At 35.4% G+C, this 19,021-nt stretch overlaps 2 protein-coding genes and 1 pseudogene across 2 annotated transcripts; 2 read left to right on the plus strand and 1 right to left on the minus strand.

Annotated features, from left to right (window-relative positions):
* Window positions 1-21: 21 nt before the first annotated feature.
* Window positions 22-2,189, minus strand: LOC142530813 (pentatricopeptide repeat-containing protein At3g49710). Its single transcript, XM_075636659.1, is given in 4 exon segments — window positions 22-144; window positions 146-1,213; window positions 1,216-1,742; window positions 1,745-2,189. Coding segments are annotated over 4 exon segments (2,106 nt in total). The 5' UTR covers window positions 2,133-2,189.
* A 7,551-nt stretch (window positions 2,190-9,740) lies between these two features.
* Window positions 9,741-12,028, plus strand: LOC142530821 (1-aminocyclopropane-1-carboxylate synthase 3-like). The gene is made up of 4 exons (XM_075636669.1): window positions 9,741-10,015; window positions 10,113-10,244; window positions 10,355-10,515; window positions 10,950-12,028. Exons 1-4 carry the CDS (start codon window positions 9,872-9,874, stop codon window positions 11,932-11,934), a joined length of 1,422 nt encoding a protein of 473 aa, XP_075492784.1. The 5' UTR covers window positions 9,741-9,871; the 3' UTR covers window positions 11,935-12,028.
* Window positions 12,029-13,152: 1,124 nt separating this feature from the next.
* On the plus strand, window positions 13,153-15,673 carry LOC142530816 (DEAD-box ATP-dependent RNA helicase 41-like; annotated as a pseudogene).
* The last annotated feature ends 3,348 nt before the right edge of the window (window positions 15,674-19,021 follow it).

Genomic DNA, 19,021 nt, shown 5'->3' on the forward strand with positions numbered 1-19,021 from the left:
CGGTCAAGTGTTTATTATGCTTCACCAGAAATCATTGCATGAACCCCGACCCTCTCTAAAGCTGTGAAATCTATGGCAATCCCGCACAATAATCTCCCTGTTAGTGATGGCAGATACAACCTTAACAGCACTATGACAGTCCCCCACATATTCTGAAATTCTTCTTTACTAGTATAGGAACAACATGCTCAGTATACAACAGACCAAATGCCACAGCCAGCTTCTCGCTATGATGCCTTAGAATTCTCTCCTCTTCTTCCCTTATTCCATCTTCCCTAACCGAAACCCATCTCACATCTGAAACATACCCGGCTCTCTTCATTTTCTCTGACATGTCCTCCCAAAACTTGTAAATTTCCTTCATCATAGGGTGAGACATATGTTCTGCCACAAACACATGAATCTTTTTCTCCACCTCGATCCAACTACATCCTGGACTCTTTTTCACCTTTTTGTCTCGCATCAGCCTTTTCATGGCCGCCACATCTTCCCGTCTCTTCTCTCTTGTATAAATATGTGAAAGTGTAACATATGGTGCTGCATTCAAAGGATCCAACTCTAGGCAGTGATTGGCAGCCTTTTCTGCTAGTTTCATGTCAGCGTGCGTTCTTGATGCCCTAAGCAGTGATGCCCATACCATAACTGTTGGATTATAAGGCATCATTTCTGTCAGCCTCTCTGCTTCTCCTAGTTTTCCTGCTCGCCCCAAAAGATCAATCATGCATGCATAGTGTTCCGCCTCTTGTTCTAATTTAAAATTTTCGGTCATCATCTTGAAATATCTCTGTCCATCTTCAACCCTACCGGTATGTGCACAAGCAGAAAGAACAGACACAAAGGTTATGCCAGTAGGAGCAATATCTTTGTCAAGCATCTGTTCATAAAGAGATAAACCTTCAAGTCCAAGGCCATGCCGAGCATAGCATGCAACGATAGAATTCAATGAGACGCCATTGAACTCTGGCATTTTATCAAATATTCTCCTCGCATCTTGCAAATTTCCACATTTGGAATACAATGCCACTATGGCATTATTTATGGCTACTCTGTTTGATGGGAAATCAAATTTGATGGCCAAAGAATGTATTTGTTTCCCTTGAGAAGGTGATGACATGTTAGAACATGCGCTAATCACACAAACGAAGCTACTGTCATCGGGAATGTGACCTGCACGTAGCATCTGCTTGAAGCAAACAAGAGCCTCCTCTGAGAACCCCGGGGTTCAGCAAATGTCCAGACTCCAGAGATCATAGTATTCCAGAGAACCAAATCTGGATCACGTATTTCTTCAAACACCTTTCTAGAATCAGACGAATGACACCCACATTTCGAGTACAAGTCAATCAAACCACTACCAACATGTGCATTGCCTCGAAACCATGCCTTGATCATCCGAGCATGGAACTGCCTCCCACCGAGCAAATCCCCCATGCTCGTAAATGCGGTCAAGATACTTGCCAAGATAAACATGTCCACATACTGCTCACATCGGACCATTTCTTGATACAATTTAAGACCTTTAGATCCGTTCCTATGTTGTCCGTATGCCACAATCATGGAGTTCCATGATACCTCATCTTTAACATCACCCATCTCAAAAAACAACCTTTCTGCCTCATCGAGAAACCCATTCCGACTGTAACATGAAATCAAAGCATTATTTACTGAAGCATACCCGTTAAACCCACCTAAAAGTGCCAAACAATGCAACTATTTCATCAGACCTACTTGATCACAACACCTGTGACGACAGCAGAAAAGGTGAACCCATCCATATCTGAACCTGAGTACCGCATGTCCAGAAAGAGTTCTGACACTGACAAGACAACGTTCGCTAACGAGGAGATGAGGGTGTTGTAAGAAATGACGTCCGGTTGAGGAATTTTTTCGAAAAATTGGCACGCATGACGTGGCAATGATTCTTTGGCATAGGCAGCCATCATAACATTGAAGGAGAAGACATTGGGGTCCACTACGGCGTCGAAAGCCTTCCGAGCAGCGGAGAGGCGGCCACATTTGGAGTAAAGGATGATGAAATGGTTGGAAATATAGGTGCATTGTGGGATTAGGAATTTGATGTAAAGGGAATGCAAACATTTGCCTGTAGTGAGGTCCCTCTGTTCTATGCACATTTTCAAAATCTGGCGGAAATTTCTGAGGCTCCACGCCTCCACCCCATTGCCCCAAGATTTGGGTCATTTAAATTGAAAATCAAAATATAGCAGTTTAAATTATATTGTTATTGGCATTTTTGCACTTGGGAGCTTGATCCATATATTTTCTTTAATTTGAATTTAATATTACATACATAAAAGGAATCAATTTAGAATGCAAGTATTTTTCCAAATTCTAAATATACATGAAAATATTTTATTTTTAAAAATTCATATTAAAAGGAATTGCATGTGTGTGTGTATATATATTAGAACCTCCTTGCAAATTCATATTATCTATCTATACTATATTATGAATAAAAAATACCTAATAAATTATTATAAAAAATACCTTTTATATGTACACAAAATTAGGAAAAATTGTAATTTTGATCAGATAAGTTGGTTTGTTTTGGGTTTTAGTCATGTAATTTGTCAATTATTTTTCATATAGTAACTTGAATTTTTTTTGGAATTTTTTTTGTCCAAAACTATTAAATTCACCATTTTTTTTTGTTACAAGAGACGGGTTACCCAACATTGAATTATTAATGTATTATTATTCTTCCACAAAAGTCTATTCTCATCTTGTTTTCTTCAATGATATTGATGTTGCTGAAATCCGGGATGGTAGCTGGGATGTTGAATCTTCACTTGAGGAGCTCGGATCGGATCTTCGAAATCTGGAAGTACAACAAGAACGTTAGAAGGGGACGGAATGTTGTTCCGGCGTAGCCCCGCTCAATTTAGAGAATATAAAACTGAGAGAATACTGTGCCTAAAGTGACTAAATATATGAATGAATAAACGATGAATGAAATATGGTATTTATAGGAGAAGAATAAATATTGATTTGGCAGGTTTAGATTCTCTGAATCTCGGATAAGATTAGATTAAATCTTTGTGGGCTTTACCTTTTTGGGCTTTATTTCTGTGGGCTACCCGTTAATGTCTGAGTAGAAGCTCTCCTAGGCAGGAGCTCGTCTACAGTCTAGACCCTGTTGGAGCTCGGCCGAGACATTTCCAATCAACGCGTTATCATAATCTGGGAGGTCATCTCGATTCGTGATGGGAGGTCGGTAGGGGAGGCCGGCCACATCTTTCTGATTGACCTCTATGCCGACCTCCTGGATGACCTTTCACAAGCTTCATGTGAATGAGGTGACCTCCTAACGGGCTCTGCTATGAAGATGACTTTTCGGGACTTTTTGAATGCTGGGCCCAAATCCACATGGGCTATCAAGATTAGGCCGATCTGGGCCAAACCGACCTCCTAGGGTATGAGATATCATGGAGACCTACATGACTCATGTGACAAAGAATAAAACTTATGTTACACATATCAAAATATATATAACCAAAAAAAAAGGAAACGATATTTTTTTCTCTCTTGTTGAAGTATTGGGAGGTTTTGCTAGATTTCTTCTTTTGGATCATATGAATTGTAATGTGAGTCATATGAGCTTTATTATCGTCAAATATGTCACATACGAAATAATCTATTCTACATAAGTCATATTCGATGTATTGGTCTTTATGGACAAAAAAAATGACTAAATAAAATCTAAGTTACTGAATGAACCAAAATTTGCAAGCTACACGACTTAACAAAAAATAAATCAATTCACAAAACTAAAATTATAATTTTCCCACCGAATTAACTAGATTCGCATATATAATTTCTCGTAGATTTTGAAGAAAGGTCCCTAGATATTACTCGTATATCGATGTTAATGTTTCCAAATAACATAAAGCTGAAATTTTAAATTCAAGACATACTAATTTCTCATCACTGAGACCATTGCTTCCTTTGGCCTCAAAGCACTGGTTGAGGCGCCAAGTGCCTGTTTTTTGGTAACAAACGAACAATTTGTTGGGGACGTATACTTTGTTCCTCACGGCATTGACTTTATAACTCCTTTTTAAGTACATATTTCCCACTCCTCTTTCAAAGCTTTGAAATGGGATTTCTGAATAATATATACTACATTTAATGTAATGTTGACTTGTGGATCGGAATAACTGTTTGACTTCGCCGAAAAGTCAAAACAGAACCCTACCATTTTTTGTTTGTTTGTTTTTGAGTTATGTTCGTTGAGTTTTCATGCATTTACGTGTGCCCTATCGCGGATGATATACGGTCGAGTTGTTAAATGTAGCTCTCGTTGACTTTGGAGCATGTTTTGTCGATTGTCGTTTTGCGCTTCACATCTAGTTTCTTGACCTATAGAATAAATAAGTAATAGCATACCCTAGGCACATGTAATAATAAACTAATAATGCAATGTGTGGAATTATGTTTTTAAGCTTGTTTATGTTAGTTGTCTCACATTGGTTAGATAAAATCTCTGAGAGTTGCATATATGGACTTGAACAATCCTCCCTCTTGAGCTAGCTTTTAGGGTTGAGTTAGGTCCAAGTTTCAATCTTAACATGGTATCAGAGCTCATGTTCTACCATTATGTGTTGGATTGCCCATAGTTGAGACAGTCGTTCTGCCTATAATTGAGTCATTTGTAAACTTCACATAATTGAGACACACGTTCTGCCCATAATTGGGTCATTTGTAAACTTCACGCTCCAGATGTTCATTCTTGGGCGTGGGGGATGTGTTAGTTGTCCCACACCGGTTAGATAAAATCTTTGAGAGTTGCATATATGGACTTGGATAGTCTTCCCCCCTTGAGCTAGTTTTTGAGGTTGACTTAGGTCTAAATCCTAATCTTAACATGATATCAGAGCTCAGGTTCCACCGTTATGTGTTGGACTGTCTATAGTTAGGCCACCCGTTCTATCCAGATGTACATTCCTGTGCGTGTGAAAACTTTTGGAGCGTGATGGAGGTGTGTTAGTTGTGTCACAGCTAGCTTTTGAGGTTGAGTTAGGTCCAAATTTCAATTTTAACGGTTTATGTTTTCTTTTTTCCAAAATTTATCCAAACAAACATGCAGAGTGTCCTTGTTTGTAAAGAATTGCCAATTATCCCAAGATTTGTGGGATATGCTTTCGATACATGGAATCAACCGTATTGATTGGAAACATGTGTGGCACCGATCACCCCATTCAATATTCTAAATTCGAGATTAAATTTCGAGTTCGATATTCGGTTGTAACAAACTTCCGTCTTTATCTTTTAAAAAAGAATGGGTTCAACAGGTTTGTGGATCAACCCATTAGACAAGTTATACCATGCATACACTAGTATGAGAAGCATAAGGTCAGATCTTATGTGAGGTCTGTTTTACCCATACCCGCAATGGACCCGCACGTATGGGGTGGGTTTGGGCTTACTAAATGAGTCATGGGGCAGGTCTCGAGTATAATTTTTCAGATCCGTCCGAGTATGGGGCGAGTCATGGATCCTATAATACCCGCCTCACACCCGTCCCATATATGTTGATATAAATACTCTAGGGTTTTAGTTTTATTAATTTTAATTTTTTAGTAGCACACCTCAATCATAACGGTCTTAGCTATTCCTATGTCAATTGTTGCATTTAAATCTGCTTTTAGCAATAGTGAAGAATAGTTGATCCTCATATTAGTAGGCTTAATTCAATGACTTTGGAGGTGTTGATGTGCTCGTGAAGATGGTGTGAGGTGAGTGAAAGGTAAATAAATCATAGTTTTATTTTGTTACTGTACTTTTATTTTAATTTGTTACTGTACTTTCTCTCTTTAAATTACATTTTTTCACATTTTTAAATTACCGTTTTATTTTCTCAATATACTTTATCTCTTTAATTTTATAGTTAATTCTTCAAGAGGAAGACAATCCTGAAGAATGTGTCTGAAATATTGTATACTCGTTGATTTTATATTGCTCCGTTTAAGTTATGTTATGACTTATTTTTGGGGATATCAAGATTTTTTTGGAGATCCAGTAATTTTTTTTATGTAATTATTTATGTCATGAAAAATACTTTGTTTGTTATTATTCAGTGTGGTCGAAGACATTAATTAATTTTTTATTGTGTTGTATTTAGAGGTTTATCTATTTCATAATTCAGTCATGTGAGAAAAAAATTAATGTTTTTATTTTAAAAAAATTCGGATCTCACGGGTCTACCCGACCCCGTTCCACATCTCCAATATTGGGCAGATACAAGTACAAAAACAAAACAAAAGTACACTATTCTCCCAAACGGGTCCTAGTTCTCGATTGAAATTTTTTTCTACGGTACTTAACTGACGTAGCCAGATAAAGCATTGTATTATTCCATTTGTACGTATACATATACGTGTTTATGTATATGTTATTTTATAGTAGGATCTTTAGGGTCTCTTGTGAGACGTAGACGTATCAATCATACACATATTTACAATAATAAATAATATTTTTGACATAAACAATATTATTTTTTAATAAGTGACTCAAATAAAAGATCTGTTTTTTCAAAATGGACTCATAAAACAATTTTATAAAAATTTTGTGATTGTTTTATTGACATTTACATTTGGACTAAAAAATTTGAATATGGTATCACCCTATGAAAATAACAATGATAAAAACTTGTGTGAGACGGTATCACGAATCGTATTTCGTGAGACAGATCTATTATTTGGGTAATCCATGAAAAAATACTACTTTTTATGCTAAGATTATTATTTTTTATTGTGAATATCGATAAATTTGACACATCTCACAGATGAAGATTCGTGAGACCGTCTCACAAAAGACTTAGTCAATAATAATCAAGGTGCATGAAACCGCCACAATTTTAAATTTGTAGAGATCACATATCATCATTTAATTTATTAATCCGATGACTTTTTAACCTATGGTTTGGCAGTTGACTCAGCCGGCTAGGAATTAATGGTCAGGCTGGTTAAATTTTAGCTCACATATTATATTATACTAGCGATCACACATACGTTGTTTCTGTAATATAATATATGAATATTTTGTATATGAATATTATGTATTATATATTTTTTGTTTCTCAAGTTTTGATTTAGTTATATTATTTACAAAATCAAATATGACATGAGATTCAAAAATCAAATATTTTTATAATTATGAAATATAAAAAGGTAAGAATACTCTATTACATAAAAACACCTTGTAGTTTTTTTTTTTTATTTTTTTGAGAAAATTGATTTTTTTTTTATCTATTAACTTGTTCAATTTTGGGTTTTAGTTAATTAATTTGTCAAATTTAATTTTAGATTACTTTGGACAGCTCGCTGACGTGACATATGACAAATCATCAATTTTCGAGGTTACGTCTGCATTTTTTAATATCAGGTCAGCATTTTTTCGGCGTTACATCAGTGTCACATCAGCAATTAAACCATAATAGTCGAAAATTAAATTCTATTTTACCAAAATCAAACTTTGAAAATTTAGTAAATGAAAACGTAAAAATAAACAAGTTAAAGTTTTATGATTTTTTTAATTAAATTGGGATTAAATTTTATTAGATTTGGTGTCTTTATATAATACTAGTCAAATTATTATTGAAATTTCTCTCAACTTCTGATCTATTTGACTGAAGTAGTGATACTAACGGTAACGATATTTCCTACCGAAAATGTAATCGTAATATTTAAATAAATGCTAAATAATTTTATGTTAAAGTTTAATTAAGAAAAAATGGAAATGCTATGATTTTGACTTAATTATTAATTCGCCCATACACAAAATAGTCAAAATTTGGGTTTACTTGCTTTTCATTTTCAGAGTTGACTAAAATTAAAAAATGTTAATAATTATAATTAAAAAAAAAGGAGCTGTTACCATACATGATGCTGTCCAAAGCATATTTCATAAATAATAAATTTATATTTTAGAGTAACTATATATCTTTGTTTGTGTATCAAAGTTTATTCTAAAAATAAACTAACAAAGATAAAATACCCATAAAAAGTAACTATACGTGACCGTAACTGAAAAAAGCTAGATAAAAATGAATACGAATAGTAAATTTATAAAATCTATTTCTAAGCTACTACATCTGATATTACAATTTGCAATTTCATTATTAAATATCCTAAAAAAAATTCAATGTCAAATAAGTAGTTGATCTCTTTTAATTTTAGGACCTCCTCGTTGACAAAAAATTGCATAATCGGCAAAATTCTAAGTATAGGACAATGCTTAAATAAATAAATAAATATATATATGTGTGTGTGTGTCTAGTTAAATTAGATGAGTTAAATGGACAATTTATCACTCGGGTCGTATTCTTTTATTGGGAAAACTCGTATTCTTTTCCTGACAATATTAGTAACCATGCAAAAGCATTCCGGGATGAGTGACCTGTACACTGGGAAAGAAAATAATACTAGCAAGGTATCGGAAGGGTTTCCAACAGTAGCCACTTAGACATTCAAGTCATTCGGATATTCACGGAAAGGAAATGAAAGTACTATATAGAGAGTAAATAGTGAGTGTGCGTGAAAATATCAAGTGGATGTCCTAAATGATCGATCAAATATGAGAATTTATAGGGTAAAAATATTGATGAGTTTGTTTTCAGTGCCCGACTATTTCTCATGATCGAATGACTGCCCATACTCTGCCTGTCTGACACGGTCACTACTGACAAGTCATAATATTCTCAGTCTCATCATATCACATCTACATGCGACTGACATGCTAATGATTTAGTGGCATTGTGGCCCAGAACTGTGGGCCCAGAATCGGTACCTGTCCCAAGATGCCGGGACACTAGTGTGATGTGACATAAAGAGGATTCCGGTCCCTAGACCACCGGTGGACAGGGTTTTCAATCATCATCTTGGTCTTCTTATTATGTCCAAGCCAAGCAAAGAGCTCGGGTTTGTACGAGCATGTAGTAATCCTATCAACTTTCCTGGTATCACATACCCAATGATGGTTTTTATAAACACACCTCCTTTACCCAAGTTGGTTTCTCACGCCGATATCTCCTGACTTCTCGGTCTCTCATATATTAAAAACAAAGATCCCGGTTTTTTGTTTTCTCTGATTGGACTTTTTGTGGAGCCATCTATAACAATTAAAATACTCCCTATAATTACACACCTTGTTGGAACTTTTCAAATAGTAAGTCTCTTGTGAGACGCTCTCACGAATATTTATATGTGATACGGGTCAACCCTACTGATATTCTTAACATAAAAAGTAATATTTTTTTATGAATGACCCAAATAAGTTATCAATTTCACAAAATACGATCCTTGAACCATCTCATATAAATTTTTGTACTTTTCAAATTATTAGAAGTTTTGATAAAAGTAAAACTTAGGTTTACAGTTCCTAATTATTTTTTTAATGTTTTCTAATTTATAGGTGGAAGCAATGCCAAATCAACTCGTGCTTATCCAACTAAACGTGACATCGATTGATGCACATTAAATATTATTGGCAATAATAACTACTAACTAATTAATTAACCACCAACTTTGATTTACACTTCATACACACAGATTACACGGATTTATTTAAAAGGAGCGTGACTTAAATTAAAATTGGACTGGCAAGCGCGTGGGGTTCGCAAATCGAACACGTGACAAAAAGAGGGGGCAAGAAAATGACTTCAGTACTCGTACTGCTCTCTCTATATATACATGGGAATCCCGATGTCGTTCCATTCCAAGAATCTCAAGCATTTTCTCTCTCTAAGATTTCACACACCAAGTTCGGATTTTGACAGATTAAAATCTCTTCGAAGAGTGCCATTTTTTGGAACTTTCATAAGTTTAGTCAAGCTTTTTTTCGAGGGAATTAGAAAATGAATCTGTCGAGGAAAGCCACGTGCGAATCTCACGGCCAAGATTCCTCCTACTTTCTGGGATGGCAGGAGTACGAGAAGAATCCGTACCATGAGGTCCGAAACCCCAATGGAATTATTCAGATGGGTCTTGCAGAGAATCAGGTTACATTTTTTGGGGGAATATTGGTTTTTTTTTTCTTTTTTTGGTTTATTTATCTTATCGAGACTCTCTTTTTCTTTGTTTTTATGTTGTGTACAGCTCTCTTTCGATTTACTCGAATCGTGGCTCGCGGAAAATCCAGATGCAGCAAGTTTCAGTAGAAATGGGGAGTCCATTTTTAGAGAGCTTGCTCTCTTTCAGGATTATCATGGTCTTCCTGCTTTCAAGAATGTGAGCATGCATTTTGCATAGTATTGATCTATACCATGAATTTATATAACATCAATACACGCATGATCAATTAATAAATATGAAGTATATATTTGTATGTACGTGCACAGGCTTTGGCACAATTTATGGCAGAAATCCGAGGAAACAAAGTGGGTTTTGATCCAAAAAACCTAGTACTCACCGCCGGGGCCACCTCCGCCAACGAAGCTCTCGTTTTTTGCCTCGCCGAGCCGGGCGATGCTTTTCTTCTCCCCGCTCCATACTATCCAGGGTACGTACGTGTATATTTTTCTTCTTAACTTCAAATTTCATTATTAGATTACTTTGCTATCAATGTTGGACCAGCTAACTAAATACTAGTTTTGACTTTTTGTTTGATAATTGATGGAGTACCACACTTACCAAAAAGTAAACATTTTCAAGCTTATGTAGTTATAATGACGACGCCCTAGCTATTATATATCCTATATCTACAGAAATATATATTTGCTTAAAAGTTTGATATTAACTCCATTAAAATTTATTTTGTCAAAGAAAGAAAAAATCATCGATGTCAGACACACGTACGTACTAAACAAATATGATTTAAGGACCACATGTAGCTCTCGCTACAAATTAATAAATGTATCAAATTTTTAAGAAAATTATTATTATCTTGGTTGCAAGTTCTTGTACTAATTATCCAAATACACTTAATATGTGCAGCTTTGACAGAGATCTTAAATGGCGAACTGGAGTCGAAATCGTACCGATACAATGTACTAGCTCAAACGGATTCAGAATCACAAAAACAGCTCTTGAAGAAGCCTACCACACGGCACAAACGCGTAATCTCAAGGTTAAGGGAGTACTAGTCACGAATCCTTCGAATCCGCTAGGAATAACCATGAGCGACGAAGAACTGAATCTTTTAATCAACTTCATCAAGTTGAAAGATATTCATCTAATCAGCGACGAGATATATTCTGGCACCGTTTTTAACTCCCCAAGCTTTGTCAGTGTGATGAAGGTTCTTATGGACCGGAACTGCGTGGATACAGAAGTTTGGAACCGGGTTCACATTGTGTACAGTCTGTCAAAGGATCTTGGTCTTCCGGGTTTCCGGGTTGGAGCAATATATTCAAACAACCCCACGGTTGTGGCGACGGCCACCAAAATGTCGAGTTTCGGACTGGTTTCTTCGCAAACACAGTATCTTCTGTCCGCGATGCTTTCGGACAAAAAGTTTGCCAGGAAATACGTTGTCGAGAATAAAAAAAGGCTCGAAAACCGGCACAAAATGCTCGTTCGAGGGCTGGAAGATGCCGGGATTTCGTGCCTGGAAAGCAATGCGGGACTATTTTCTTGGGTAGACATGAGACATCTTTTGGGTTTCAACACTTTTGAAGCAGAAATGGAGCTGTGGAAGAAGATAGTGTACGAAGTAGGGTTGAACATTTCACCGGGGTCGTCGTGCCACTGCGTCGAACCCGGTTGGTTCAGGATTTGTTTCGCTAATATGTCGGAGGAGACACTAAATCTCGCAATGCAAAGGTTGAAATCTTTTGTCGATGCCATAGATCACCAAAGCAAGAATATTAGCAATGGTTTTTTGCATAATTTTTCAGTCAAGGACTCGAGGAGAATATTACTTAAAAAATGGATACTTCATCTATCCTCTAGTGATCGTGATTGTGAACGAGATCGATAATATATTGGCAACAATTCCAATTTCACTTTCTTCTTCTTTTCTTTTCTTTTTTTTTTTTCTTTTTTTCCCCAATGTATAATTGGGTTTTGGTTAATTTGTGATCAAATTATTTTCTCTTATTGGAGACATTTCATTGATATCCATATATACATGAAATACGAGATAAAATTATGTTCAGAAGTTAACATATAAATTTTGATATTTCAAGAATGATTTATCCAAGTCTTAATGAAATCTCTTGCTTTCCATCATGATAATGATGTGAAATCATACTTTTGGCTACATTTTTCAAATTATATACAAATTTTTTTGTGTGTATCAGAGTAGAAATAACTATTTACGGTGTACAAAAATTGCACGTTGTGGTTTTATATATTAGATATAAAATAATTAACAGTGCACATGGAAAGACACGCCGTAAACAATAATATTTGCGGCGTGCTTTTCTTGAGCATAGCTGGGAAAAATCACTTTTGTCGTAATGCGTGTGTTAATGAAATCTATTGCCTTTTTCTAGTTATGATAATGAGGTGAAATTATTCTTTTGGCTATATCTATCATACCTCACTTATATACAAAATAATTTTTTCAAACAAATAATAGCTATCCAAAATTCACACCATATTTTTAATTTTCTAGTCTAATATATGCATCGATACATTAAAAAGAAATAGATCCAAGTTGCTCGAATAAAAACAATAATCGAAAAAACCCTTGATGCCCAATTCAATATCTAACCAAAATAAATATAAAATTACACCCGAACTCATTAACAATTGAGTAGGTCTCTTGTGAGACGGTATTACGAATCTTTATCGGTGAGACGGGTCAACCCTACCGATATTCACAATAAAAAGTAATAATCTTAGTATAAAAGTAATACTTTTTCATGGATAACCCAAATAAAAGATCTGTCTCACAAAATATGACCCATGAGAACGTATCACACAGGTTTTTGTCTTAACAATTGGGTAATTGTTAGTAACTCGTGAATTGAAATGATAAATGATGACAATCATTTTAACTATAGGCAGACCATTATTATAGAACCCGAATGTAAATATAGCTAATAAATATATGACACGTGTCTTTGCTAGACACAAATGGGCCACACACTCAACTTTCAATCACGGGCTTTATGAGTTTCATTGATATTAGAACTTGGGCTTTGCTAATTGGGCTTTACTATTTGTTCTCTTTCGACCCTAAACTGATATGAACCGCCGTCCATAGTTTCTTGCTTGTTTTTAAACCGGAGAGGTAACACGCAGCAAATCTAATATAATTTTTGGTGAACGGTTTCTCAAAGTTTTAATCAGAAATTCTTCGTTTTTGAGTTCGCTTTGTTAATTGTGTGAAAATATTGAAAGTGGTGAAAAATGGGTGATCCGTGTGAAAGTTCTCTAGCTGCCAATGCCGATGACGATCAAGCTTCAGGTGATGTTATTGTTTTTAATCCGGGAAATTAAGAATTCTTGGGGATTGCGGCACCTACGTTTCTCTAATTTGAAGGGTGCGGAAATATATTTGACCGTTAGGGCCCTGATTTCGTTGTGTTATGTTTTCGTGGGCTTTATTATTATTATTGTCTGAAATTCAAAGTTACCCATCTTCTAGGTTTTAATACCTTACTTTTCGGTGCTTGTTGTAATGAGATTTAATTCTATGTGTAACTTTTTTATGTAGTCATTCTCTGTTTATTTATTAGTTATGATCACAGCACATCTTGTTTCATGGATGAAAATTAGCCTCTTCGATGACTGGGAGAGGCATGGGATTAACCCATAGTTTCAAAAAGAACCCCTCTACCTACCATGAGAAAAAGGGTTCCCTCTTGGTTTAAGCTTTTCTATGCTTTGGCAAGAGTCATAATACTTGGTTTTCAATTGGTGGCCTATGTGCCTAATATCTAAATTTACGGTTATGCTGAGTGAGATGTGTGATTTGTTGAACAGGTTGTTGAATGAGGGTACTGGTCTATTTAAGATGTTGATTCATTGTTTTATTATTATCCTTGTAATGTTTGATGCAGGGAATGAGGTGAAAGAGAGATGTTGGGAGCAAAGAGAAGCTTTACCAGGGGAGTATCAGTGTGTTATATGTGGACGATATGGTGAATACATATGTAATGAAACTGATGATGATATTTGCAGTCTTGAGTGTAAGAAGAGACTACTCTACCTGCTGGAAGAATCACGGTCTTTACCTGCACAACGACCTTTGGTGAAACTACCAGCAACCGATGAGTGCTACTATGTTCAGGATGGGAATAACGAGCCGAGACCTCAATGTCTCACCAATTACCAGACTGATCTGCTCAGGGAAAAACTTGAGATCTGTGTACGTGGAGATTCGATTCCGAAACCTATTTTGTCTTTTAGTTCTTTTGATCTTCCTCAGAAGCTCATGCAAAACTTAGAAGCTGAAGGATTTGAGATGCCAACGCCTGTACAAATGCAAGCCATCCCAACTGCATTAATCGGCCAGAGCATCCTTGTCTCTGCTGAGACTGGATCAGGAAAAACTGGTTCTTTTCTGGTTCCTATAGTTTCTCATTGTGTAAAAGTTAAAAACAACCCACAAAAACCGCTGGCGTTGATTCTCACTCCAACTAGAGAACTCTGTATTCAAGTTGAGGAACGAGCTAAGTTGCTTGGCGAGGGTTTGCCCTTTAAGACGGCATTAGTTGTTGGTGGTGAGGCAATGGCAGGACAAGTCTATCGTATCAAGTAAGGGGTGTCGATGATTGTGGGAACCCCTGGAAGATTGATTGATCTGTTAACCAAGCATGATTTCGAGTTAGATAGCATATCAATTCTTGTTCTTGACGAGGTGGATTGGATGGTAGAACAGGGATTTTACGAGCAAGTAATGCAAATTTTTAGGGCTTTATCACAGCCCCAAGTGTTAATGTACTCCGCTACCATTTCAAAACAAGTGGCGAAGGTGGCAAACTCATTGGCGAGGGATATTGCTTATATCTCACTCGGAAAGCCGAACGAGCCTAATGAGGCTGTGAAACAGATTTTGATTTGGGTTGAGTCCAAGAAAAAGAAGCTGAAGCTTTTTGACATTTTGACAAGCAATGATCATTTTAAGCCCCCCGTTGTGGTGTTTGTGGATTCAAGACTGGGGGCAGATTTCTTTCTGAAGCAATTACAATAGCAACTGGAATCAAAGCTCTATCAATTCACGGAGAAAAACCGATGAAGGAGAGGAGAGATATAGTGAGGTCGTTTTTGGTTGGTGAGGTCGATGTGGTAGTGGCCACGGGGGTTTTGGGTCGAGGAGTTGATCTTCTTCCAGTGAGGCAGGTGATTGTATTTGACATTCCAAATTCGATCAAGGAGTATGTTCACCAGATTGGAAGAGCGTCTCGAAGAGGGGAATCTGGTACAGCAATTGTCTTTGTGAATGATGACAATAACAAACTATTTCCTGAGTTGGTTGAAATTTTGAAATTATCTGGTGCTGCTATTCCTCGTGAACTTAGTAATTCGCGGTATCTGTTGAGTTCCTTCTCTACAGGCAAGATTCAGAAAAAAAGAAAGCATGGCTTCTGAAGGTACTTTACCTATATACTTTTATGATATTTGAGTTACAGAAATCCTTAGAAGTCAGATTATGAGTGTTATATAACGTTCTAAGATTTTTCTGTACTTCTCTGTGTAGCAAACTATCTTTTTGTACTCGTAACTTCATTTGCTCATGAGCAGTTCTGTATTGGATGTTGTAAATATGAACACCTTTTATTATGTCGCCATACAGAAACATACTTAAAAAACAATCACTTTCGTATTTGGGTGGAATGATCCAATTTTTTTGAGGTTTGTGTGCTTGATTTAGTTGGGTGATACAAAAGAATGGGTTATTCTGAAGTTATTTTGGGATCCGAGAGAAGTGGAAAAATACATACATACACATATGATTTCTGTTGAAGAAAACTCAAACCAGCTGGTTTTGTTGGTGGGGCAACTTAGTTTGCTCAAGGACTGGATCATGCACCCCCAAAACAAAAGAGAAAATTAATCGAGTGTGCTATTTATGTATGATTTCGCCAGCCAAAATTCATTAATCTGTTTTTGCTAAATTCTTGGGTCCATCACTAGTTTTAACAGTAATCATTTTGGACGATGTAACGGGATTGATGGCATTAAAGAAATCTGCCAGACATTTCAATCGCCTTGTTGCTTCTGGTAATGAAGATGGATTTGCGCTGAGAATGTTATTTATGGGAATTAAACTGGAGTTATGAAGGATTTTGTTGTGCATGTTCTAGTTGAATACAAGATGGTTTTTTCGCTTTGTATATTTTTGTACATGGAGTGAGTAGTGTGCTCTTTTGTTCTAGATTTCTTGAATCTTGATATACGAGTCAATTAACATCTTATTAGTAGGAACTGGTTCAAAGCCTTGTGTTGTAAATGCCTGAAAAATTCGGAACAAACACACTTTTATTCATGTGAAGTAAATACTTGTGATGATTTATAAAAAAATAGTAGATATCTTGTAAGACGGTCTCACATATCTTTATCACCAGTCAATCCTACCGATATTCACAATAAAAAGCAATACTCTTAGCATAAAAAGTAATATTTTTTCATGGATAACCCAAATAAGTGATTTGTCTCACAAAATACGACACGTGAGATCAGTCTCACAAGTTTTTGCCCTAAAAAAAATATTCCATTAGTATAAAGGGTGTTTTTTTTCAAGTTTAAATTTTCATACTTCTTCGAATTGAATTTCTGAACATCTAGATTCATAATATACATTTTATTCTCAATCTATAAAATAAATAATATAATACAAATCTTATAATAAAAATAATTTTTTTATGAATTTGTATTGTTCATTAATTAAATTATGTGACGAAAATGGGATGTTTACGAATTCTAATTTATTTTGTTTAACGATTCATATACTGTTTTCGAACTCATTTATTTAATATATTTGAATTGAAGGAGATTTCATTTAAATCCCCAACGACACAAATAAATATGCGTTTCTGCATTTTATTTGCAATCATTGATTCACGCAAACAACGTTTCTGCATTTTTTAATCAACAATTATTTTTTGGATGAAACTTGGTTTAAAATAGTTTATACTGAAATATGATATATTAATACATTTCTAGTCTTTTGTACCAATTTTCATTTGGAAAAAATACATGTCATCAATACCAAAATTTGTTATACATGTTTGGATATTCAAAAATTATATATAAGTGTTAGGTCTGAAACATGTAATACTCAAATATCATATATCAGTATCAGATTCTCAATGTTTAGCCCCAGTGAGTGCAGTAACATTTTTGTGTTGGACAAAAACTGCAGAAAAAAATCAGACAAACAAGAACTGAATACGTTTTTAACTATTGGAATGTTCATTTATTGATAATTTGTTCTTGAATTAAAGTAAATTAAAATAAAGTTTCTTTTTCTACAAAGAAAATTGTTTTTTTGTAAATAAATACCTCCAGTCATATTATAAAATAAAATAAAAATCTTCCATTATTGTGAACACGAGTTTTTTTGTTAGACCACGTATAAAATTAATCCAAAATTTTTAAATATTATTTCTCATTTTCTTATTTTTTTTAATCACTTTGATTATGCATCGCTTTTTCTGAAAGATTGATTATGTATCGTTTTTTTAATCATTTTGATTATGTATCGTTTTTTAATCCAATTACTGTGCACTTAAACAATGAGAGTGTTGCATGACAGCGTCCGTAATATGGGGAGTCGATGCCGTATAGAGATCAAGATGAGGCATATCGGAATGCTAGCATATTATCAATTTTAAGGACTGAGCAAGCTCTGCTGATTTTGCTGTATTGATCGCTGAGCTGAAAAGAAACTTGTCTGTGTATGCTTCCCACGTTGTGCTTTTCGGTGGTTCATATGGCGGAAGTAAGAAAATCTTTCTTGTGTTAGCTTGATCCTATAATCCAATATTGTGTCAATATTAAAAAGATCAGTTGGTTTTGGGACAAATGTTCATTAGATTATATTTAACAGTGCTGGCAACATGGATGAGGCTCAAATACCCACACATTTCAATTGGGGGCGCTTGCTTCCTCAGCGCCAGTTCGAGGATTTTGTGCCTCCCGAAACATTTTACGACATTGTCTCCAATGATTTTAAAGTCTGTTTTTCCCTTCGTATTGAACTTAACATTTATGTCACTTTTAATTCAAAAGTGTTCTTTAGTATGGTAATCTTGCTGATTGGTCGTCATGTCAGGGGGAAAGTGTCAGCTGCTTTAGTACCATAAGACATCTTGGATGTAATAGAACCTATTGCTGTAGTTATTTGGCTACGGCTGATTACCCTTATGCTGCTGATTTTCTTATGCCAATGCCTGGAAATCCAATAAAGGAGGTTGATTTGCTGTAAATTTAAAGTTCATATATCTCTAATCTCATGTATAAAAATATATGAATTTTTGTAGCTTAGAAGAATCACTAAAACCATTTTTTTCTATTATATGATATGTATTTGCTGAATTAAATGCTGACGAATCTATGATTTTTGTCAGATACGTAAAAAGATTGGCAATTGCTCCGGTAAGACCGACATCTTAGAGTGAATTTTTGAAGGAGTTAACGTGTGATTGTAAAAAAAAATAAAGTGGATTAACGGATCGTCCATGATGGTCGACCCGACCCGACCTGACCCAAACAATTCAAATTGACAGTTTGAATTAATTGGAGGGAGTGGTTATTTTTCTGCAATGTACACAAGTAAGCATCTTCAACGCTGTCCACATCCCTTCTTCTCGAGAGAGTATCCATCGAATTCTTCTGTGCTTGAGGTGAGAAATCGTGGAAATGGAGTCTTCAGTTTTTAGATATGAAAACTTATGCGGACCGAATAAAACTTGATATTTGTTAAAATAAACCATGGTAGGGTTTGCCAAAATTCACAAATAATTATAAACAAAAATAAATTCATGCATTTTTTTTTAAAACGGAAAGTACTTGTCACGTGTCATGCATCAGCTGGTTCAAGGCAGTGCCCTTACACCCACCGTCGACCGAACTGGATTTTGGTGTCATTTTTTCAAAAATGTTCAATAAAT

This window comes from Primulina tabacum, chromosome 17 (assembly GCF_025594145.1).
Source record: "Primulina tabacum isolate GXHZ01 chromosome 17, ASM2559414v2, whole genome shotgun sequence".
Classification (NCBI taxonomy): domain Eukaryota; kingdom Viridiplantae; phylum Streptophyta; class Magnoliopsida; order Lamiales; family Gesneriaceae; genus Primulina; species Primulina tabacum.